Here is an 18,823-nt window from a genome sequence, read left to right on the forward strand (position 1 = left end):
AAGGAGGTTTCCAGGGAGGGGAATCATGTGGCAGCTCATTAACAGCCCTGCTGTTCCACACCTGGTGGTCCTTGCAGGCCCTTTGGGGGTCATTGGTCAAGGACACTTGGGTCAGTCAATAAAAGGCCACCTGTGGCAAGGGCCTGAGCGGAAGCAGAAAGTAAATGCATCACGGATCCCAGAGTCCCCTGCTCTGACTGTGGGAACTGACCTCTGCTCAGAAGCTTGTCCACCATGTGAGGGGCTGGGTCCATGGAGAGCCTCAAGACGTTGTCCCTCAATTTCTGGCAGGTTCTTTTTTCCCGTGTGTCTTTCTCTGTCCCAGACGGTGCCTGCCTGTTTATAGATACGTTTTTACATCCAAATGATTCCTTAGTAACCGAGGATCTCTGTCTCTCAGCAGTCACTAAGGTATTCTGTTTTATTCCCATCTCTGACCTCTCTCAGTAAAGGATGGCTTCCCCATGCTTCTGAGTTTGGTAGGTTGGATGCTAGCCCTTTAGGGTTGTGGGTATCCCCATAGACAACATCCAAACAAGCCATATCACATTAAGGCTTAAAGGTCTCACTAAATTTGCTGACAGATGTCTTTCTTGGCCTGCCTCAGTTTCATTAAACTCCTGGCTTCCGTACAGAGACTTAGGACATCCTAACCTGCCAAAGGATTCTGAAGTTTCACAACTGAGCTCTTTGGCATCTATCACGTTAATGATTGGCCTTCCCCACCTTAGTTTGCCAACTGACTCAAGAAGTCACACTGAAGCTGGCTAGACTCCTGGCCAGTTTGGGGGAGGGGAGCAGGGAGCATTTACCTGGCGTGTGTTCCTGCGTGCTGCTTACCCAACGTCACATGGGCCCCACCTCTCACTTCTCCCCTCTGGGGTCTGATTGCACTGGTCAGTTCCGCACTGGCTCTTTAGCCCGGCCCGATTGAGCATGGTGTGTCTTTGCATCCATTCTACCAGGGGCTGCAGAGTGGGACTTCCACCTGCTGATTCTCTCTAAGCACCTCTATCAGTCAGAGATTCAGCAGGAAAAGCAGAAACTACTCTAGGTTTTTCAACAGGGGGTATTTAATACAGGAATTGGTCACATAGTTGCTGAAATAGCCAAGAAGCTCAACAGGACATGTTGAGACGACCCAGCAATCAACATTGACGGGAATCCACTCTCACCCCTAGACCAGAGGGACAATGAGAGAAGGTGATGTTTGTAGACTCCAGGAGCTAGAACCATTCTATAGGATGCCTGTCAGGACCTGAAGCACAGAGTTTCTGTGGTTACTGCTAGGGGATGGTAAGACGAATGAGAGTGAGCGAGCGAGAGATTGATTCTAGCTCCTCTCCCCTCCTCACCTCCAGTCTTCTGCCCCAGGCTCCCATTTGCCAAACCCACCTGCCCAGAAGCTGGTAAGCCAGGGAGCCTGGCATTGCGGTTCCCAGTGAGGTAGAGCAGGGCGGGAAGTGTGGGGAACAGGCCTGGGAGCAAACAGGCAGATGACTGGCCTACCAGCCATTCAGCCCTCTCACCCCACCACCCTCTGTTCAAGACTGAGTTGGCCCCACCCATTCCAGAAAACTGCTGTTCTTTTCTCATTTCTCTGATGGAGACAGCTGGCAGCCTGATTAGACGGCATATTCTTGTATGATCTCCTGGATTGAACAAAGAAGGGAAAATCAGAGTCCTCCTTTACTTTGGGGAGGGGGCAGCAACTACAATATCTGTAGTTACCAAATCTTGCTCATGCAGATAATTGCTGTCCCGAGCCCTTTGGAAGAGAGCAGTGACTCTTGTTTTGTAGGATCTTCAAGGTAGAATGGTTCTTTCTGTTCATTCTTGGAACAGCGGCAGCCCCAGAGTTTCACCTACACCTTAAATAGTTATCTTCTACTCTACAAGACCAAACCCATGACCCACACCATCCTCTTCGACCATAGCTGTCCCTGAGGGCCTGTGTTCAGTAGTTAGTTATTCTAGAAGGCTGGTGAGTTGCTTCCAGGAACCTCCAGCTGTTGTCCGAGATGGTTAGTTGTTCTCAGCCTGCCATCCCTCCGATTGCCACTCTCTTATGTCTGTGAGTTTGGAGCCCTTGTTGCTGGTGTGGGGGTTCAGACAGAGGGGAACGTGGACAGGAAGTGTCTGAGGGTAGAGCCGAAAAAACAAAGGCCCCTAAGTTTGTGCAGCCAAGAAAATAAAGTGAACCGAGATGAGGGATTTGGGCTGGACTTGTTTTGCCAGGCATGCAGTTGTGTTTGGATTGGGAAGAAAGGCATAACTGTGCAGAAGAAAATCCTGTTCAGATTTTACTCGAGCGGTTACTGGATTAAAGAGAAGCCAAGAGGCTTAAACTGTGTGAATGTACGAAGGTTGCTGCACCCCAGACAGGAGGAACCCTGTCTCCTCCCGGGACGTGTTTGGACAGCATTTGGGAAGCAGCGGCCTCCCTTGTCCATCAGTCCCGTATCTGGTGAATTTAGCATCCAGTGGAGCCACTCATGTTACTTTCCTTTTCTTTGCCCTAATAGTAATAATTATTAAATAGTAAAAACGGTGTTAGTACTGTTGGTTCAAAGCAACAGAAACCTCAGAATTAGTTAATTCGAAACCGGGGGCTTTTGACTACTGCCTCATGGAATCCAATGACTTGAACTTATCAGCCAGAGAAAATGCTAAAGAGATGTGGTAGAACTAGGATCGGGGTTTTCATTCTGTTCTGCTTAAATTTGTTCTCTTTTTGACTGCTCTGGTCTGCTTCTCTTGTGAGCTTCCTTCTCTCTTACTGAAGACCAGATTTCCCCCATATTGGTCAGCTAGGGCAGCTATAACAAAGCCCAGACTGAAAGGCTTACACAGTAGAAATGGATTGTCTCCAAGTTCTGGCAGCTCAAAGTCCAGATCAAGGTGCAGGCAGGGCCACGCTCCCTGCGAGTTTCCCTCTGAAGGTAGGGGTCTGTCCCAGGCCATTGTCTGGCTTCTGGTAATTCTTTGCCATGTGGTTTTCTCTCTGTGTCTGCCTGCCCAAATTTCCCCCCTTCAGATAAGGACACTAGTAGTATTGGGCTCAGGCCCACCCCCAATGACCTCAGTGCAACTCTATTACTTCTGTAAAGACCCTGTGTCCAAATAAGGTCCCATTCTGAAGTATTAGGGGTTAAGACTCCAACATATCCTTGTTTGGAGGACACAACACAACCCGAAACACCTCCTTGGCCACCAACAGCTCTCAGGTTTTTCCATCTTACAGTCTTTACTACTAGAGGCTAGATTCTTTTACAATACCCAGGGAAGAATTCTAACTGGTCCATCTTTGATCAGTATTGCTCTCCCCAAGGACAGCTGGGGCCCCCAGAAGTATGATTGATCCAGCTTCATTAAGGTGCCCAGTCCTAAACCAATCAATGATGACCAGGAATCAGGGTCCTTCAAGAATATGACAATTCTCATAGGATCCATGTATCTGCAGATCAGCTAATTAATGCTGGGTACAGGTCACCCCCAAGTCATAGTGGTATATAAGAAAGGACCCATTCTCACTCATACTCCATATCCACCCGGGACACTCGAAGCGGTGGGATGATGGAGGGCTTTCTTGTAGTCCTCCAGGGATGTAAGCCGACAAACCATCCCTTGTGTCAGTCATGGTGCCAGAGTGAAAGCAAGCGCCGGAGGGTCCTTAACGGGCAATAAAATCTTCTGCCTGGAAGGAGTGCACTTCCGCTCACCACCCGCTGGCCGCAGTTGGTGACATGGCCCTCTCGGGTTGTGTGATCCCACCTGTGCCTGCAGTGGTTGCCATACAGCACCGATGACCCACACAACCCACGTGGGGGCAGTGGGAAAGCAAGGGGGAAGCCGGAAGATGCTCCCCCAGCATAAGATGCTATGCACACAGTAGACGAGTGGGTGAGCACTCCAGGGGCCTCTCAGGCCAAAGGAAGGACAACAGGGAAGATGGTGAGGTGTTAAAAAGCACCTTGGTCTGGCTGGAGCACAGAGAGTCTGAGGTGAGAGTGGGCAGGCTGGACGGTGAAGAAGACTGCCCGCTCTAAGGCAGGGTTTGGATTTTCTCCCAAAGACGGGGGGCCACCAACAAGGCTTTGAAGCTGGGAGCAGCAGGGTCAGACTTGCATTTTAGAAATGGCACCAGCAGCATGGTCATTTGAGGGAAGGAAGTGGGGGCACATACCCTAGACCTGCACAGAGCTCGGGTCACCCCCTGGAGTTACTGGTACAATCACCTAGACCCGGTGCCTCTTTGATGTGGGAGTACAGTTAGTTATGATCAATACAGCAAGGATGGCTTCGGGAAGATGCTGACATGGGCCCTGGGTCCTGAAGGAAGAGGAGGAGCTGGCAGATGTAGAAGGAGGAGAGGCTTTGCAGGCTGGCAACAAAGCTGGGAGAGCTGGGAGCACTCTGAAGTTCGAGAGCAAGTGTCTGTGTTTATCGTGCACGTTCAAATCCCAGAATTTTTAAAAAGATTTTATTTATTTGAGAGAGAGAGAGAAAGAGTGCATGCACACAAGTTGGGGGAGAGGGGCAGAGGCAGAAGCAGACTTCCTGTGAGCAGGGAGCCCAATGCAGGCTTAATCCCAGGATCCTAAGATCATGACCTGAGCCGAAGGCAGACGCTTCACCCACGGGACCACCCATGTGCCCTGAAATTCCCAAATTTTCAATGAGGGGCTTGAAGGGTATGGATTGGTTAAATAAAAGCAAGTTTGAGAAAATTGAGAAAATACCCCACTGATACCACAGATTCCATCAGGTTGCTTTTTAGCACTTGTGGCTGTTTGAGAATGGTTTACTTCCCGTGTGCTCTCACTTTATGCCACTCGTGGGCTCTGTCTTATAGGCAGGGTTCCTGTGCCTGCCGTAAGCACCCGATCTTTCCCTGGTGGGAGCCCAGAATCTTCCTTCTTACTCCAGGCAGTTGTGCACCGAAACACACCGCTCTCCACTCCACCTTCTCTCTGACAAACTTCCCATCGATCTTCAGTCCTTTCAAAGATCTCTGTGTGCTGTCAATTTGGGCAGCTCACCTGCGAAGGATCCGTGAACCATCGCTTGCCAAAGTTAACATCGAGGAACCCCTGTGAGGACACAGAGGGAGCACCCCAAGAGAGAACTTTGAGTGGAAATCTGGATCAAACCTCAAGGCCACAAAGTGGCCAATGAGCTCCTCCAGCTTCCCTGTGACACCAACACGTTCTCACCGGCTGGCTCACTGGCCCCACAGAGGAACTGGAACAGAAGTCTTTCAGGCCTTCGTGAATGAGGCTGACCAGTTAAAAATTCATGAGACGATTACATAAAACCATCTGCTGCCTTTATTTCCCCCTGTGTGCTTTAAAAACACGCAGCTGCTCGACACGAAGCATTGGGTTGCTCTGCGTGGCTCGTGGGCTGGTCCTGCACATGGCAGGTGGAGAGGATGTGGAGTGGGAGGGAAGGGGAGGGAGCCCGCCCACCCAGGGAGCTCCACCTGGCTCTGAGCGGCTCGAGCCCGACGGTGCCGATCTTTCCACCTTCCTGATGCCCTCTCTGAAGAAGGTGTTGTTCTGTGTATGTAGTTGATCCTGTTTGGGGTCTGTGTCTGTGCGCGTCTGTGTGTGTGTGTTTCTTTTTAATCTGAAAATGGTCTTTAAGTCCGCAAGCAGCAGCTGCAGCTGCCATAATTAAAATGAAATAACCTGCTTCTTCTAGTCCTTAGGGAGAAAAATCTTAAAAAAAAAAAAAAAAAACCCATATTGTAAATGGACTCCAGAATGTGGTGAATGTCCTCATCTCTCTCTCTGTTTACTTGCAACAAGTTTCCTGGCTTTGCTTTTCTCTGGAATTGGCGGAAAGAAGGAAATTAACTGTTACCGAGCGTTTACCCTGGCCCCACGCAGTCCGCGGGGCTGTCCCAACTGTACAAGTCAGCATTTGAATCCAGTTTGATTCCTCATTTCTTTTCCCTCTGTCGGGAGCCCTCCAGTATCCTGTTAGATAGACCCAAGATCTCTCAACCTGGCCTGGCTCTGTCCAGAGATCTGGGAGGCCTGGTATTATTAAGATGTTATTGAAAATGTTGGCGCATATAATTGGCTCAGATTGGAAACCAAAGTTCTTAGCAGGATAACAAGGTGAAGTAGTCTGTGCAAATGATGGCATGATAATGAGACAGTTTTCAGAGGATCCAATGTGCTCTTGAAGGTGTTGCTCAAAAGTCACTCTTCAAACCAGGCTGGGAAAATAACACAGGAGCTGAAGCCTCTGTGGTTTGTTTGGATCTTAGTACAGGGTAACTAAGGGAGAAAGGGAAAACTGTGTATGAGAAATTGAAGATACAGTGGTCTCTGACTCAAGGAGGTCCCAGGCCGTTGGAAGGGAAAGACGTGTAGACCAATAATTAGAAGATGTTGGTAAGGGCACTTGGGTAGCTCGGTAGGGCAATTGCCTTCGGCTCAGGTTGTGATCCTGGAGTCCCAGGATCGAGTCCCGCATTGGGCTCCCAGCTCCGTGAGGAATCTGCTTCTCCCTCTGACCTTCTCCTCATGCTCTCTCTCTCTTTCTCTCTCAAATAAATAAAATCTTAAAAAGAAGAAGAAGAAGAAGAAAAAGAAGAAGAAGAAGACGTTGGTAAGAGAAGGACTAGGTCAGAGATACATACAACTTGCTATAGTTTCAGCTCTTTTTTCCTCCAAAAATCCATCTCTTCAACTGGCACTTTGTGAGGAGAGCCAACCTCATGGGGAGAGCAATGCTCAGAATGTTGAACATGAAAAGAGAAGAAGAAATTATTTTATGTTCTTATGTCTGTGCCGGGGTCTGCCATTTAGCCTAATCCCTGATAATCATCCCCATTTAATAATGAGGAAATATAAGGAGCTCAGCGGTTTGCCCAAGGCTGGGTGCCATGTGATCCAGAGCCCCTCTGTTTGCTGCTAAAGCCCCTGCTCTTCCTGTCGCATGGGGCTTCCTCTAAGAAAGGACGCACTCCCGATTCTCAGGTGCACACAGCCCACCAGGACCTGTAGTCAAAATGAGGAAATCTTCTTTTGTTCCCCATACAAAAAGCAACAACAACAACAAAAACCCAAGGTTTGATAGCAGGCTTTTTTTTTTTTTTTTAAGATTTTATTTATTTATTTGAGAAAGAGAAAAGGAGCACAAGCAGTGGGAGGATCAGAGAGAGACGCAGACTTTCCACCAAGCAGGGAGCCTGATGCAAGCTCCATCCCAGGACCCTGGGATCATGACCTGGGCAAAGGCAGACGCTTAACTGACTGAGCCACCCAGGTGCCCCAAATCCAGGTATCTTGATAGGAGTGACCCATGGTCCTCTCCAGGCTGTAGATATGACAACCCAGTTCAGGTGGATTGAGTCCCCTGAGCAACCTCCCGAGCAATGGAGTCAGCCCAAAGCATAGAAACTCTTGGTCCCTCGTGGGTGTTGTCCATGGCCCGCCCGAGCAGTTTCCTGGGCATCCATGAGACACTCCACCTGGGCTCCTGGGTCCGCTGCTCCTGTTACCATGGTAGGCTGAGCAAAAAATGGAAAGACAAAAGCAGACTATGCTCCGAGGGAAAAGGGTGGTCTCCCGCTGCTACCTTTGAAATTCTCTGCAAGATACTGCTGTCTGGTGATTGGGACTCCACTCAAGGCATTGTCTTACCTCCTTGATTTGTGGCCACATTGGGGAAAATGAACAGAAGCAGAGGTGATCTGTGCTGCATTCCACCCCGGCCTCTTAGAGGCAGTCCAGGAAACAATCCCATTCTGCCCACCTAGGTAGGCAGGAAGGTGCTCTAGAAGCAGGAGGTGTCATGAGAGTATCAGGGTTCGGGTGTTCTGTGCTGCGTCACAGCATGCTTTATGGCTCACCTGGAAAGAGAAAGAACAGGGTTTAGATTTCGTCTCCACCACTTCCTAGTTGGGGGATTAGAGGCAAGCGGCTTAAATTCCCCAAACTCTCCTTTTCTTGTCTGCAAGTCTGGAAGGATAATGCTTGCCCAGCGCCGTTGTTTAGAAGGTTCCATGAGATCAAATACCAACCAGCCTAGCCTAATTCATCATCTTACAGCAGATCTCCAGTCATGTCACACCTCTGTTCAACAGCCCTTAGTGGCTCCTAATTACTCATTGAATCACGCCATCTTCTCTGGCATGGTTTTCAGGGCCCTGTTTGTTGGAGCCCACATCACCTGTCAGGTGTGTCGCCCTCTGCCCCCTCCACACAGCCCACGTTCTGGGAAGCTGGGCTACGCCCTGCATGCATTCCCCTCTAGTTCTTTGCTCCCTGGTGCAGAGTACCTGCCCTGAGCCCAGGCCACCCCGCCTGTCTTGGTGCAGGCTGTGCTGAAACACTCTGTTGTCCAGTAAGCACTCCCTGATCTGTCTCTTTGTTCCTCTGTCCCCGCGTTGGCTTTCATCTGTATCTCTCTTGCAAAACGGCCAGGCCTTCTCCTTCCTTGCCAGGCTGTGAGCTTCCTAAAGGCAGGATCTGCTTCTGAGTCATCAGTGAGTCCTGCATGACACCTTGCCCTCACTACATGAATGAGTGACTGAGAGCAAGGGGGGGAATGAATGAAGGCTCCAATCCCTTCTGAGCTGGGTTCCCCCTCCATAAGCACCTCAGAGACCGTCCACGCATGAACCTTTTCCTTTCACTCACTGTGGTCCTTGTTGGAGGTACTTCAAAAAAGAGAGAATTCAGAGATATGAATTGAAGATGAAATAAAGAGGTGAAAAGGAGTTGAGGTTTTCCCTAAAACCCTGGCAAAGAGGAAGGTGGAAGGGAAGAAAAACTAGTTCAGCCACTTCCCCAAGAAGAGGAGGGATCCTAAGGCCCAGGCTGAAACACAAGCCATGGCCTGAAGCTATGGGGGCAGAGTGGAATTTTAGGACAAAAGAGAGGGGTTTGAGGAAGACCCTGAGTATTTTGTCTGAGTCACTGCCTATGGCCAGGACCCCGGCAGGACCCTGCCAGCAAAGCCAAGAGCTCTGAGTCCTAAAATCCACAAGTGGCTGGGCCCTCGGGAGAAGCCCCCACACAGAAGAAAGTGCCTCTTACGGGCCCCTTGTTAGAGCAAAACAATCTGCCGCAGCTCCCTGAAACTTTGGTGGGGAAGCTTACAATGAGCAAGGCGTGGTGAAAAGAAATTAGGGACATGATAGCCGTGACTGCTCATTCAAGATGCCGAGAATGATAGTCCCATGCTCTGTGGGATGCTGCCTATGTCTTATTACAGTCAGTGTAGTGTGATTTGTAAAGACTTTTCTTGGCGTACCTGTAGGCTGTGTCAGTTCTATTTCTGCTGGGCAGGTCTGGTCTGGGGTGTTGGGGAGCCTGACCTCTGAGGGTGGGGAAGGGACAGTCTGCTCTTGGGCCTGGTAGTGTTCTTGCCTGATACAGTTCCTCTTTGATCAGAATAACAAGTGACAATAAAGAAACATGAAATTCAGATGAAGCTAACAAAATGTCACCCTTCAGGAAATTGTGGTGTTAATAGACATGACCACTAATTCTTCACTTTATATGGACAATCCCGTCTCCGTAGCTCGGGCCCTACCTTTAGTTGGCAAATAGGTAGTCAGGGAATTTCTAAAAAATAATTTTTACCTCAGATGCCTAAATGCATCCTTCATGCCTTCTTCTTCAGCCTAATGGGTCTTTTTTTTATAAAAAGGCATTTTGTGGTGTTTTTAGTGGGTGTGACAGTTGGTGCAGGAGAAAATAAACAGATCTTGGGGGCCTCTGTTCAAATTTCATTCCCCCTCTTGCAATGACCTGAGGCAGATGACTTAAAACCTTTTTTTTTTTTTAATTTTCACACCTAGCTTTTTATTTTTTTTAAGATTTTATTTATTTGAGAGACAGAGAGAGTGAGCATGAGCAGGGAGAGAGGCAGAGGGAGAAGCAGACCCCCTGATGAGCATGTAGCCCGACATGGGGCTCCATCCCAGGACCCTGAGCCGAAGTCAGATGAGCCACCCAGGCGCCCCACCTTGAGCTTCCCCTTACTTTTCTTTTGAGTAGGGTAGCATTTCTTTTACTCATTTCATCAACCTTTTTCATGTGCAGGTACCTCCTTAGGCACCGAGATGGTGATGAGTCAAAATCACCGTCACAGAGTTCTAGGGGCAGGGGGGACGTCACCGGTCACCAGGCTCAGAGTCTTCCTGTTTCACATGAGGAAACATAGGCTCAAAGAGAGGGTGAAATTTGCTAGAGGTTGCAATGTGACACACAGGTGTGCCAGAGCCAGAGTTCTTGTGTGTGAGGAACTCGGCCCAGGTGACTCCCAACATGCCCATCTGGTAAATCCCAGGGAAAGTCGCCATTTTATCGGGCAGGACGCTAAGGTTCGAGGCGGTTCAGTGATGCATTTATTTGCCTGGTGAATCAGTGATAGAACTGTTGACGGAGGGGCCTCATTGCCATCCCCCACGCCCCACTTCCACCACAGCACCTTGCCCGTCCTTCACAAAACACTCAGTTCACCTCTGCTCCAAGTCCTTGCAGGGCACTACAGTCATAAAGAGGACTGATCTGCAGTCCCTGCCCTTGAGGGGTTTGGTTAGACAAGACCATTACTCCCACAGCCCAAGATGAGGTGGGGGAACAGAGGAAGGTATGCCAGAGCTGCCCAGGAGAGTCGCATAAAGGAAGTACACTTCGGTGGGATTCCTCCCTACTCCCCCCAGCGCTTCTCTTCCTTGCTGTGGGATCAGGAACAAGCTCCTCCCCCCACTGGCATGTGTTCGCAATGGCTGCTGGGGAGAAATCTGTGGGAAAGAGGCCAAAGCATCTTGCCACCTCACTCAGTAGGGTCTGTGTTCTCTGCTTCAACAGAAAGGATCCTGACCTGTCCTCCAGGATCCGATGGCCCTGGAGAGAGGGCTGCAGGGCCCAGGGACACTGCTGACTCTTCACAACGTGCTGACATGGAGCCAGGTCAGTCCCCTTGTCTGCTCTGATGTTCTGTATCATCAACTGCAAACCTGTGGTCTTAATGAGAAATGCCATCTTGGAATCTGAAACCATGCATATGTTTTGGTGGAAGGCTTCGGCTACTAGGTGGGCAGGGGCAGCAGCAGCCATCAGGATTATTCTGGAATCTGGGAGACTAGGGGCAGGGTTTATAGTTGGATGGTTACATGTTGAGCTGAGCTGGAATGGGATCAGAAGCATAGTTGGGAGTGTGGCAGGAGGAGCTGAGTGGGTAGCTGCCTGGATAGGGGGCTGGAGGCCAGGTCCAGCTAGCCAAAACGGCCCTCTCGAGGCTTTTCTTCCTCTTGCTATACAGAAGAACAATGACCAAAAAAAAAAAAAAAAAAAAACAAACAAACCAGTACAAAACACCTGGGTTGCACCAGGAAAATGGAAGGATGTTTCAGGCTAGATCATGGAGGCTAGGTCATGGTAAAGAAGGCTGAAGAGGCAGAGGACTTGGAACCCGGGACCTAGGGAGCGAGCCCTTTAGTGAAGACCTACTGTGAACCAAGCACCTTTTCTTATCCTCCAAGCAATCTTGCAAGGTAGATGTCTGAGTTTCACTAGGCTCAGTTATGCTCCAGTAATAAATTCATTCCAGAATCTCTGGCTCAACACAGCAAAAGTGTATTTCTTGTTCATGCTCCATGTCCAACCGAGGGAGGTGGAGGACTGCGCTGTACCGAGTGACTCAGGCCAGGCGGAGGAAAGCTCTGCTGGATTATAGGGATACCTACTGGAACATTTGATCTCTGCCGTCGAGACAGAGCACTGCCCCTTAAACGCTTTGGTCAAGAAGTCACCCACAGCCCGTGGGCCCAGACTAGTCACGTGGTCCTGCCTGACTTCTAGAGCTCTGGGAGGTGTGGGGAAAATCAGGTTATTTGATGAGAGTAGCTGTCTCTGTCACAGGAGATATTATTTTTGTCTAAGAGGCAAGAAAATCGAGGTGCAGAGAAATTAACTGTGTTGTCTGAGGTCTTCCAGCTAAAAAGTGCTAAAGCCTAGATCTTACGTAACCTCTGATTCAGTCATTTATTTGGCAATTCGACAAAGACATACTGAATACTAACTATAAGCTTAGCACCAAGCTGGGCTCTGGGGATGTTGCAGGGGACGGATGCAGAGGTAGCTTCTGCTCTGAGCCCAAGAATGTGTTAGGTACAAACCAGGAGGAGCACTCAGCCAATCCCAACACGGCTGTCTGAGGAGAGCTGTCAAGATGGTTAGCTTTTCATGTAGAAGGATGGGTAACATGGTGTCATGTCTATTGAGGCTTTGTGCCAAGTACTTGACTGCTGCATCTCATTGAACTCAGGGCGCCCATGAGGTAGTCCTGATAATTCCATTTGTAAGATCAAAAAACTGAGGTTCACTCGGTGAGGTAAAATAGCTAAGCTAAAAGTGAACTCATCAACCCTAACTGTGCTTGCTGGTAATGCGTGTATGGCAGAAGAAGACACTGAACCTTGACTCCCCCGCTCCATTAAAACCCAGGAAATAGGCTTCCCCCTCCCCCTCCTCCGAACTCTCTGCCCCAGCTTTTTCCCCCCTGGCTCCCCCAAGCATCCTGCTGGTGTCACGTGTGAACACAGCTTTTAGTGACCACAGGGGGAGCCTTGTGGGTGGCAGGCACGGGGCCGTCGCCAACACCCATGTTGGTGTCACCCACAGAGCTGGGCCCACGGCAAGGCTTGCTGAACTCAAGGAGGGAGGGAGGCTATTGCAGAAATGTAGGTAGTGGGATCTGAGTTTGGCAGGACGGGGTCGAATCTGCACCTTGGCCCAGGCAGATTCTTCTGTCTAGAATGTTCTCTCTCTGGCCTCACCTCTCCTCATCCCTCCTGTTGCACACTGTGTTAGGTGTACACTGACTCCATCACTTCGCTCCCCTCCTCAGCTCTGTGACCACCTCCTCTGTCCCCACACTGGTCCAAGCCATGGTCTGGTACCTGGATGATTGCAGGGGCTCCTTCTGGGGCTCTGCTTCCCCCTTCTCTCCAGGACTCTGGCAGCGGTCAGATCAGATCGCTTCTCGACTCAAAACCTGCCGTGTGCCCCCATCTTTGGCAGAGGAAAAGCCAAAGGCCTTGCGGCAACTCACTAGGACCTTTAAGAGCCAACCCGTCTCCCATCCGACCCCATCTCTCCTGCGCACCCCTCACTCATGCCATTGGTGTCTTCACCATTCCTTGACTCATAAACACACTCCCACCTCAAGGCATAAGGCGCAGATGCCTTTTTTCCAGTCTTGGGGGAAGCTCTTCAGACAGGAACAGCAGCGAACAGACCTCCACATCGCATCTGAGGGAGCAGAGCACACAGAGGCTGAAAGGTGTCCGAGGCAGGTGTGTTTGCTGCTCGGGGAGCAGCAGGAGGCCTGCCCCCACCCCCACACCCCATGCAAGGAGCCACCCTCCCGGTCCAGGCCTTCCTGTGCCCTGCTCCATTGGCTCTTGCCCACATGACACTTCTCCCCACCTGCCGCATCCTCTGTTACTCTGTGAGCTCGTCTGTGGTCTCTCTTCCCCACTGGAACTTAAACTCCGCAAGGGCAGGGGTTTACTTTGTACTGTTCCCTGGGGTGTTCTTCCTCCTGGAATGGGCACTCGGTGAGTGCACACTCAATGCATGAATGAGTGAACAAACACTTTCACGACAGATTCCACATCAATATTTGCTTAAACGTGATTGTTGATGCCCTCCTGCCTTTATATGTGCCATTCCGAACCCAAGCTGGAATGGCCCCACTGCCCTTCTCCCCCAGCTAACCTCTCACTCTTTCTTGCTCACTCCACCCACCCAGGAGGGCCCAGTCCCAGTAGCAGAGCACAGCCCGGGCATTATCCAGCCATCCCTGCAAGTCTGGGGATATCAAGGGCAAGTGCTGCTCCTTGCTCCACCCCTGTCCTCCAAGCCTGGGGCACAGCTCGAGTCCCAATACTGTTTGCTGGCTTGAGCCAAATAGACCAGAGCACCATGTAGAATTGCAGCCGGGGGGCCGTGCTCTCCTCCCCCGCATGTCACCTCACCCACAATCAGGAGGCAGGGAGCCCTTGCTGCCAATTCAGTCTCCTCCTGCTTAACGCCTGCCTCAGAGATCAGGAAGATGAGGCAAATGGGACACTAATGAGATGCAGAGAGAAAACTAAATCGGGAGGTGTTGCAAACACTGAGGAGGAGGGAGACTGATTTAACAGGATCTCTCCAGGGTGGGAGGGGGAATACAGGGCGGGAGTCTAGAGCCCATGGAGTCAGTGTCCCCATGTCCCACCTCTGACACCTGCATGTGGGATGGCCTGTGTGATCCCTGTAGCTCCAGGGCCTTCAATTTTCTGATTTTAAATTAGGAGCCTTTTAATTGATTGACTCATTTGTTCATTCTGGCCTTCCTACCAATTTGCCAAAAGAGATTTGAGTGGGTTAACAATCTTAACTTGATTAATTAATTAAGACCAAGAGCATTTAATGCAAAATTAAGGTAGAAAGTAAGAGAGAAGAAAAGGAAGGGAAGAGGGTGCCTGGATGGCTCAGTTAGTTAAGCGTCTGTCTTTGCTCAGGTCCTATTCTTGGGGGTCCTAGGATCGAGCCCCACATCGGGCTGTCCATTCAACAGCGAGTCTGCTTCTCCCTCTCCCTCTGTGACTTCCTTGCTGTCTCTCAAATAAATAAATAAAATCTTAAAAAAAAAAAAAAAGGGAAGGAGAAAAGAAAAGGATTTTCAGGGCCCCTCAAACAGGGGATTCTGGGAAAAGGGTTATGTGTTGGGTATTGGATGCAGGCAACCTTTAGGATGTAAAAGTTCCGGTCAAATGGTAGTGATGATGACCAGTGCTTCTGAGTATTTCACATCCACTGTCTGATCATCCTTCAGTGACAGGCATTTCTGCTGTGTACCAAGGATGCTCACAGGGCACTTTCTTCTCTGTCTCATTGAATACTCAGAGCACCCTGCAATATGGGCTTTTAAACCCATTTTCGAGATGAGGCAACTGAGTTTCAGAGACACTCGCCATCCCTTCCCCAAACAGTGCTGGGACAATGGCTACCCACATGCAAAAGCATGAAGTTGGACCTTTCCTCACTCTGTATACAAAAATTATTAAATGCATTGTTAGCCTAAATGCAAGAGCTAAAGCTTTAAGCCCTTCAAAGAAAACATAGGCATAAATGTTCCTGACCTCAGATTAGGCAGGCAGTAGTTAGGCATACACAAAAAAAGGGGAAAACAATACACAAATTGGACATCATCATAATTAACAGTTTTTGTGCTGCAGAGAACACCATATGGAAAGTGAAGATGAGCCCAGAATGGAAGAAAATATTTGCAGTCATAGATCTCACAAGGGATTTGTATGCAGAATATATAAAGAACTCTTAAACTCAGCGATAAAAAGACAAAAGGCCCTAATTCAAAAATGGGCAAAGAGTTTGAATAGGCATTTCTCCAAAGGAAACAACAGAAATGGCACCATCAGAAGCACATCAGAACAGAACACATCACACCGAACAGAAATGGCAGCATCAGAAGCACATCAGAAAATGTTCCACATTTTTAGTCATCAGGGAAATGCTGATTAGAGCCATTGAGTTATTTGTGTGGGCCCTGCCTTCCTAACAGCAAAGCCTCCTGACCACATACCTCCCTGAGCTTGGGAAAGAGGTGACTGAGTGAGAGGCCTGTTCTGCCACTAGGGTTTTCACAGGAAGCAGAAGGAAAAGGAGGGACAGAGAGAGGGAGGCAAGGCAGAAGGGTTCAGCCAGGGACACGCTGCCTGTGGGCTCTTTTCTTGGTAACGGGCAGAAATTGCCATCTGAGAAGGCTTCCCAGGGCCATTTGTGCCCCTTGCCCCCTTCACAGTATGCCGTACTGCAGCAGTTCTCAAACTGTCTGGTTTCAGGACCCTGTTTGACTCCTCCAAATTATTAAAGACCCCAAAGAGCTTTTGCTTATGTGGATTATGTCTAACAAAATTTGTCACACTAGTAATTAGCATTGGAAAAGAATGTTGAAATAATTATTTATAGTTTATTGAAAGTGATAATAATAAATGCTTGCATATAATAGCACATTTTTATGAGAATGACTTTTCCACAACAAACAAATAATGTATAGGGTGGCATTGTTTTACGTTTTGGTAAATCTCTTTAATAGTTGGCTTGATGGAATCTCTATCTGTTTCTGTATTCAATCTGGAAAACTCCACTGTATTCTGGTAAGAGAACAAGGATGAAAAGGGCAATATTTTAAGTAGTCCTGACCTCGCCGATTACCTGAAATGGTCTCAGGGACTTACAAGAAGTAAGGTCCTTGACAGAGTCCAGCAGAGAGTACAGAATAGGTCCTCTGTCAGCCTAGTAAATACAGGAAGAGAAGTGAGGACAGTCTGAGTGGAGAGGTGACAACAGTCAGCCTGGACGGAAGCCTGGCTGCCCTGGGGAGGCCTCAGGCCTCAGGACTTTTGCGCATCATATTCTCCTGGCCCAGAATGCCTTCTCCATCTTGGTTTATTGGCAAAATCATCGTTGTGTTTTAAGGTTAACTTTGGATGCATCTGCCTCTAGAAAGCCTTTCTTACCATCCCAAACATGCTCAGGGCTAGGTTAAGCCCTTCTCCACGTCCCACACCATGATGGCTGCCAGAAGGGCGAGCATTGCAGTAGGGGAATGGCTGGGAGGTTGAGGTCTACTGGTGTAAGCCTTGGGGTCCCAAGCAGAGGAGCTGGGGCCTTTTGTTATTCTTGTTTAAGAAGCAAGAAGCCATGAAATTTTTTCACAAACATCTACCGGATGGTGTACAAATTTATAAGTACAGAGGATGGGAGTCACCAAGGGACAGATAAAAGTCATCTGCTACTAATTCTAATTCAGTAGCAAATAAAGGGATGCAAGCCATCTAGAAGATGGTTGGAAAGGAGGAGGAAGGAAAAATGAAGCTAACAGCTAATTGAGCAGTCACTCTGTGCCAGGCATGTATCATATCTTTGTAACCATCACAGCACTTAGAGGCATCTTCCCCATTTTACAGATGAGCAAACTGAGACACAGAAAATTGTCTTGCTCAGGGTCAAAGATGTCCTAAGACGTGAAGGAGCTGGGCTTTGAAGCCGGGTCTGTTCAGGAACATCACACTGTCTTCCCTAGGCTCAAAAAATGCAGAGTATAGTTCCAGCAGGGTGACTCGTAAGACTCAGGGGCCACTGAACCCTTGTGCTGGTGTTGGGCTCGTGCTCCCCAGACCATCTGTCCTCCCTGGTTCCTCTTCTCTCCCCAAGTTTGTACTTTCAGCTTTTACTTGGAGCACCTGGAATGGCCACCACTCTACCATGCCACCGTCATCTTTAGTACCAGGCATCAGCTTTGACAAAGTCTTGGGCCACCTGAGCTTAGAGAAGACAAGATAGGAGGAGCAGGTGACTTATGAAATCCAAAAGGTGTCCCAGATTGAGCTTGAAACTCAAGAGTTCCCTATTTGCCCAAAAGAGGAATCCCTCTGGGAAAGCACTTCTGGTCCCAGCCTTTGATGCTTCTTGGGGAAGCTGGGTGGGGAATTCTGCCCTTCCCCGAGGCCTGGCAGAGTTGGGGCTCACAGAGTGACACAGCCACTACTCCAGATGTGGCTGTCCTTCTGATACTCCTTTACTATCCTGTCCGCATCCTTGGATAGTACTGCTGCTTTGCTGTCCAGGATTTGTGGAGTGATCACAGAGCCACTTACCAGCCAAATGCCTGGTTGATTTCCAAATGGGAAGGTCAGTGTCATTATCCTTGGTGGATTCAATGACCAGATTCTCCTTATGGTAGGGCTCACTTCCTGTTGCTAACTGACTCTTCAGTGGCACATCTCTGTGGCCAGTTCAGCCAAAGCAGCAGATCGTGGACCAGAGGCTACGGACCTCCATCACTGTGCTGCCTTGACTTACCTGCTGGGAAGTGGATGTCTTCAGACCTCTTCTAGCCCCCACAGCTTTTGTGAAAGTTCCCCTGGTGGAAAACAACTGTGAGTCAACATCTCTGAGCACAGAATCCTTTGCCTCTTTGGATTCTAACCATTTCGGAAAAGCCGAGTGTGCAGAAAATGCTCCAGGGGTGAGAACAGACATTTGTCGAGTACCTCTTACATGTCAACCACTGAGCTAGGCATTTCACAGTCCATTTCCCCCTCACAACTACCGGTTAAGTAAGCATTGTTATTTCTGATCCACAGATGGGGCCGTGGAGCCTCAGAGAGGTTCAGGGACTTTAAGTCACACAGCTGGGAAGTGGGGGAGCCTGAAACTGAATCAAGGTCATCTGCTGCAGGACCCGACTTCTCCCCACTGGGTCGAAAACAGTAACGGGAACAGCAGGAGCAAGAGCTACCGTTTGAGGCATGCTCGCTACCCTCCAGACTTGTTTTAGCTCATTTAATCCTTTTGTGACAACCCAGGGATGTTAGGTACTATCGTCACCCCCATTTTAGAAATGAGGGACCCAAGGTACAGAGAAGTGCTTTCAGAATGAAAACTTTCTGAAGGGCATTTGGAAGGTGAGCCCCAGCCATATGTCACTGTTTGCTACTCTGTCATGAATAGCTCTTGCCTAAAATAAGCACAGGTCTTATGCATAGAAGGCACTTCATGTTTGGTTATTGATAATTAACATCATGGTATTCTTACCTCCCCACTGGAATGGCTATTCTGGTCGAAGCTGACAGCCTCTGCAGGCCACTGAGTTGGGAGGGACTTTTGAGAGGTCAGACTTTACTATGGGAATCTTTTTTTTTTTTTTCTAAAGGTTTTATTTATTTATTTGACAGACAGAGATCACAAGTAGGCAGAGAGGCAGGCAGAGAGAGAGA

At 49.1% G+C, this 18,823-nt stretch overlaps 1 protein-coding gene across 6 annotated transcripts in view; it reads left to right on the forward strand.

The window, feature by feature from the left end:
- TENM4 (teneurin transmembrane protein 4) overlaps positions 1–18,823 on the forward strand; it is a 720,251-nt gene that overhangs the window by 217,648 nt on the left and 483,780 nt on the right. For all 6 annotated transcript variants that reach the window (XM_032357369.1, XM_032357368.1, XM_032357365.1 and 3 more), the window contains exon 3: positions 10,842–10,943. In XM_032357369.1, the coding sequence (XP_032213260.1) occupies positions 10,934–10,943 (10 nt within the window). In that variant the 5' untranslated portion in view covers positions 10,842–10,933. The remainder of the gene's footprint in view (positions 1–10,841; positions 10,944–18,823) is intronic.

The sequence above is a fragment of the Mustela erminea genome, chromosome 9 (assembly GCF_009829155.1).
Source record: "Mustela erminea isolate mMusErm1 chromosome 9, mMusErm1.Pri, whole genome shotgun sequence".
Classification (NCBI taxonomy): domain Eukaryota; kingdom Metazoa; phylum Chordata; class Mammalia; order Carnivora; family Mustelidae; genus Mustela; species Mustela erminea.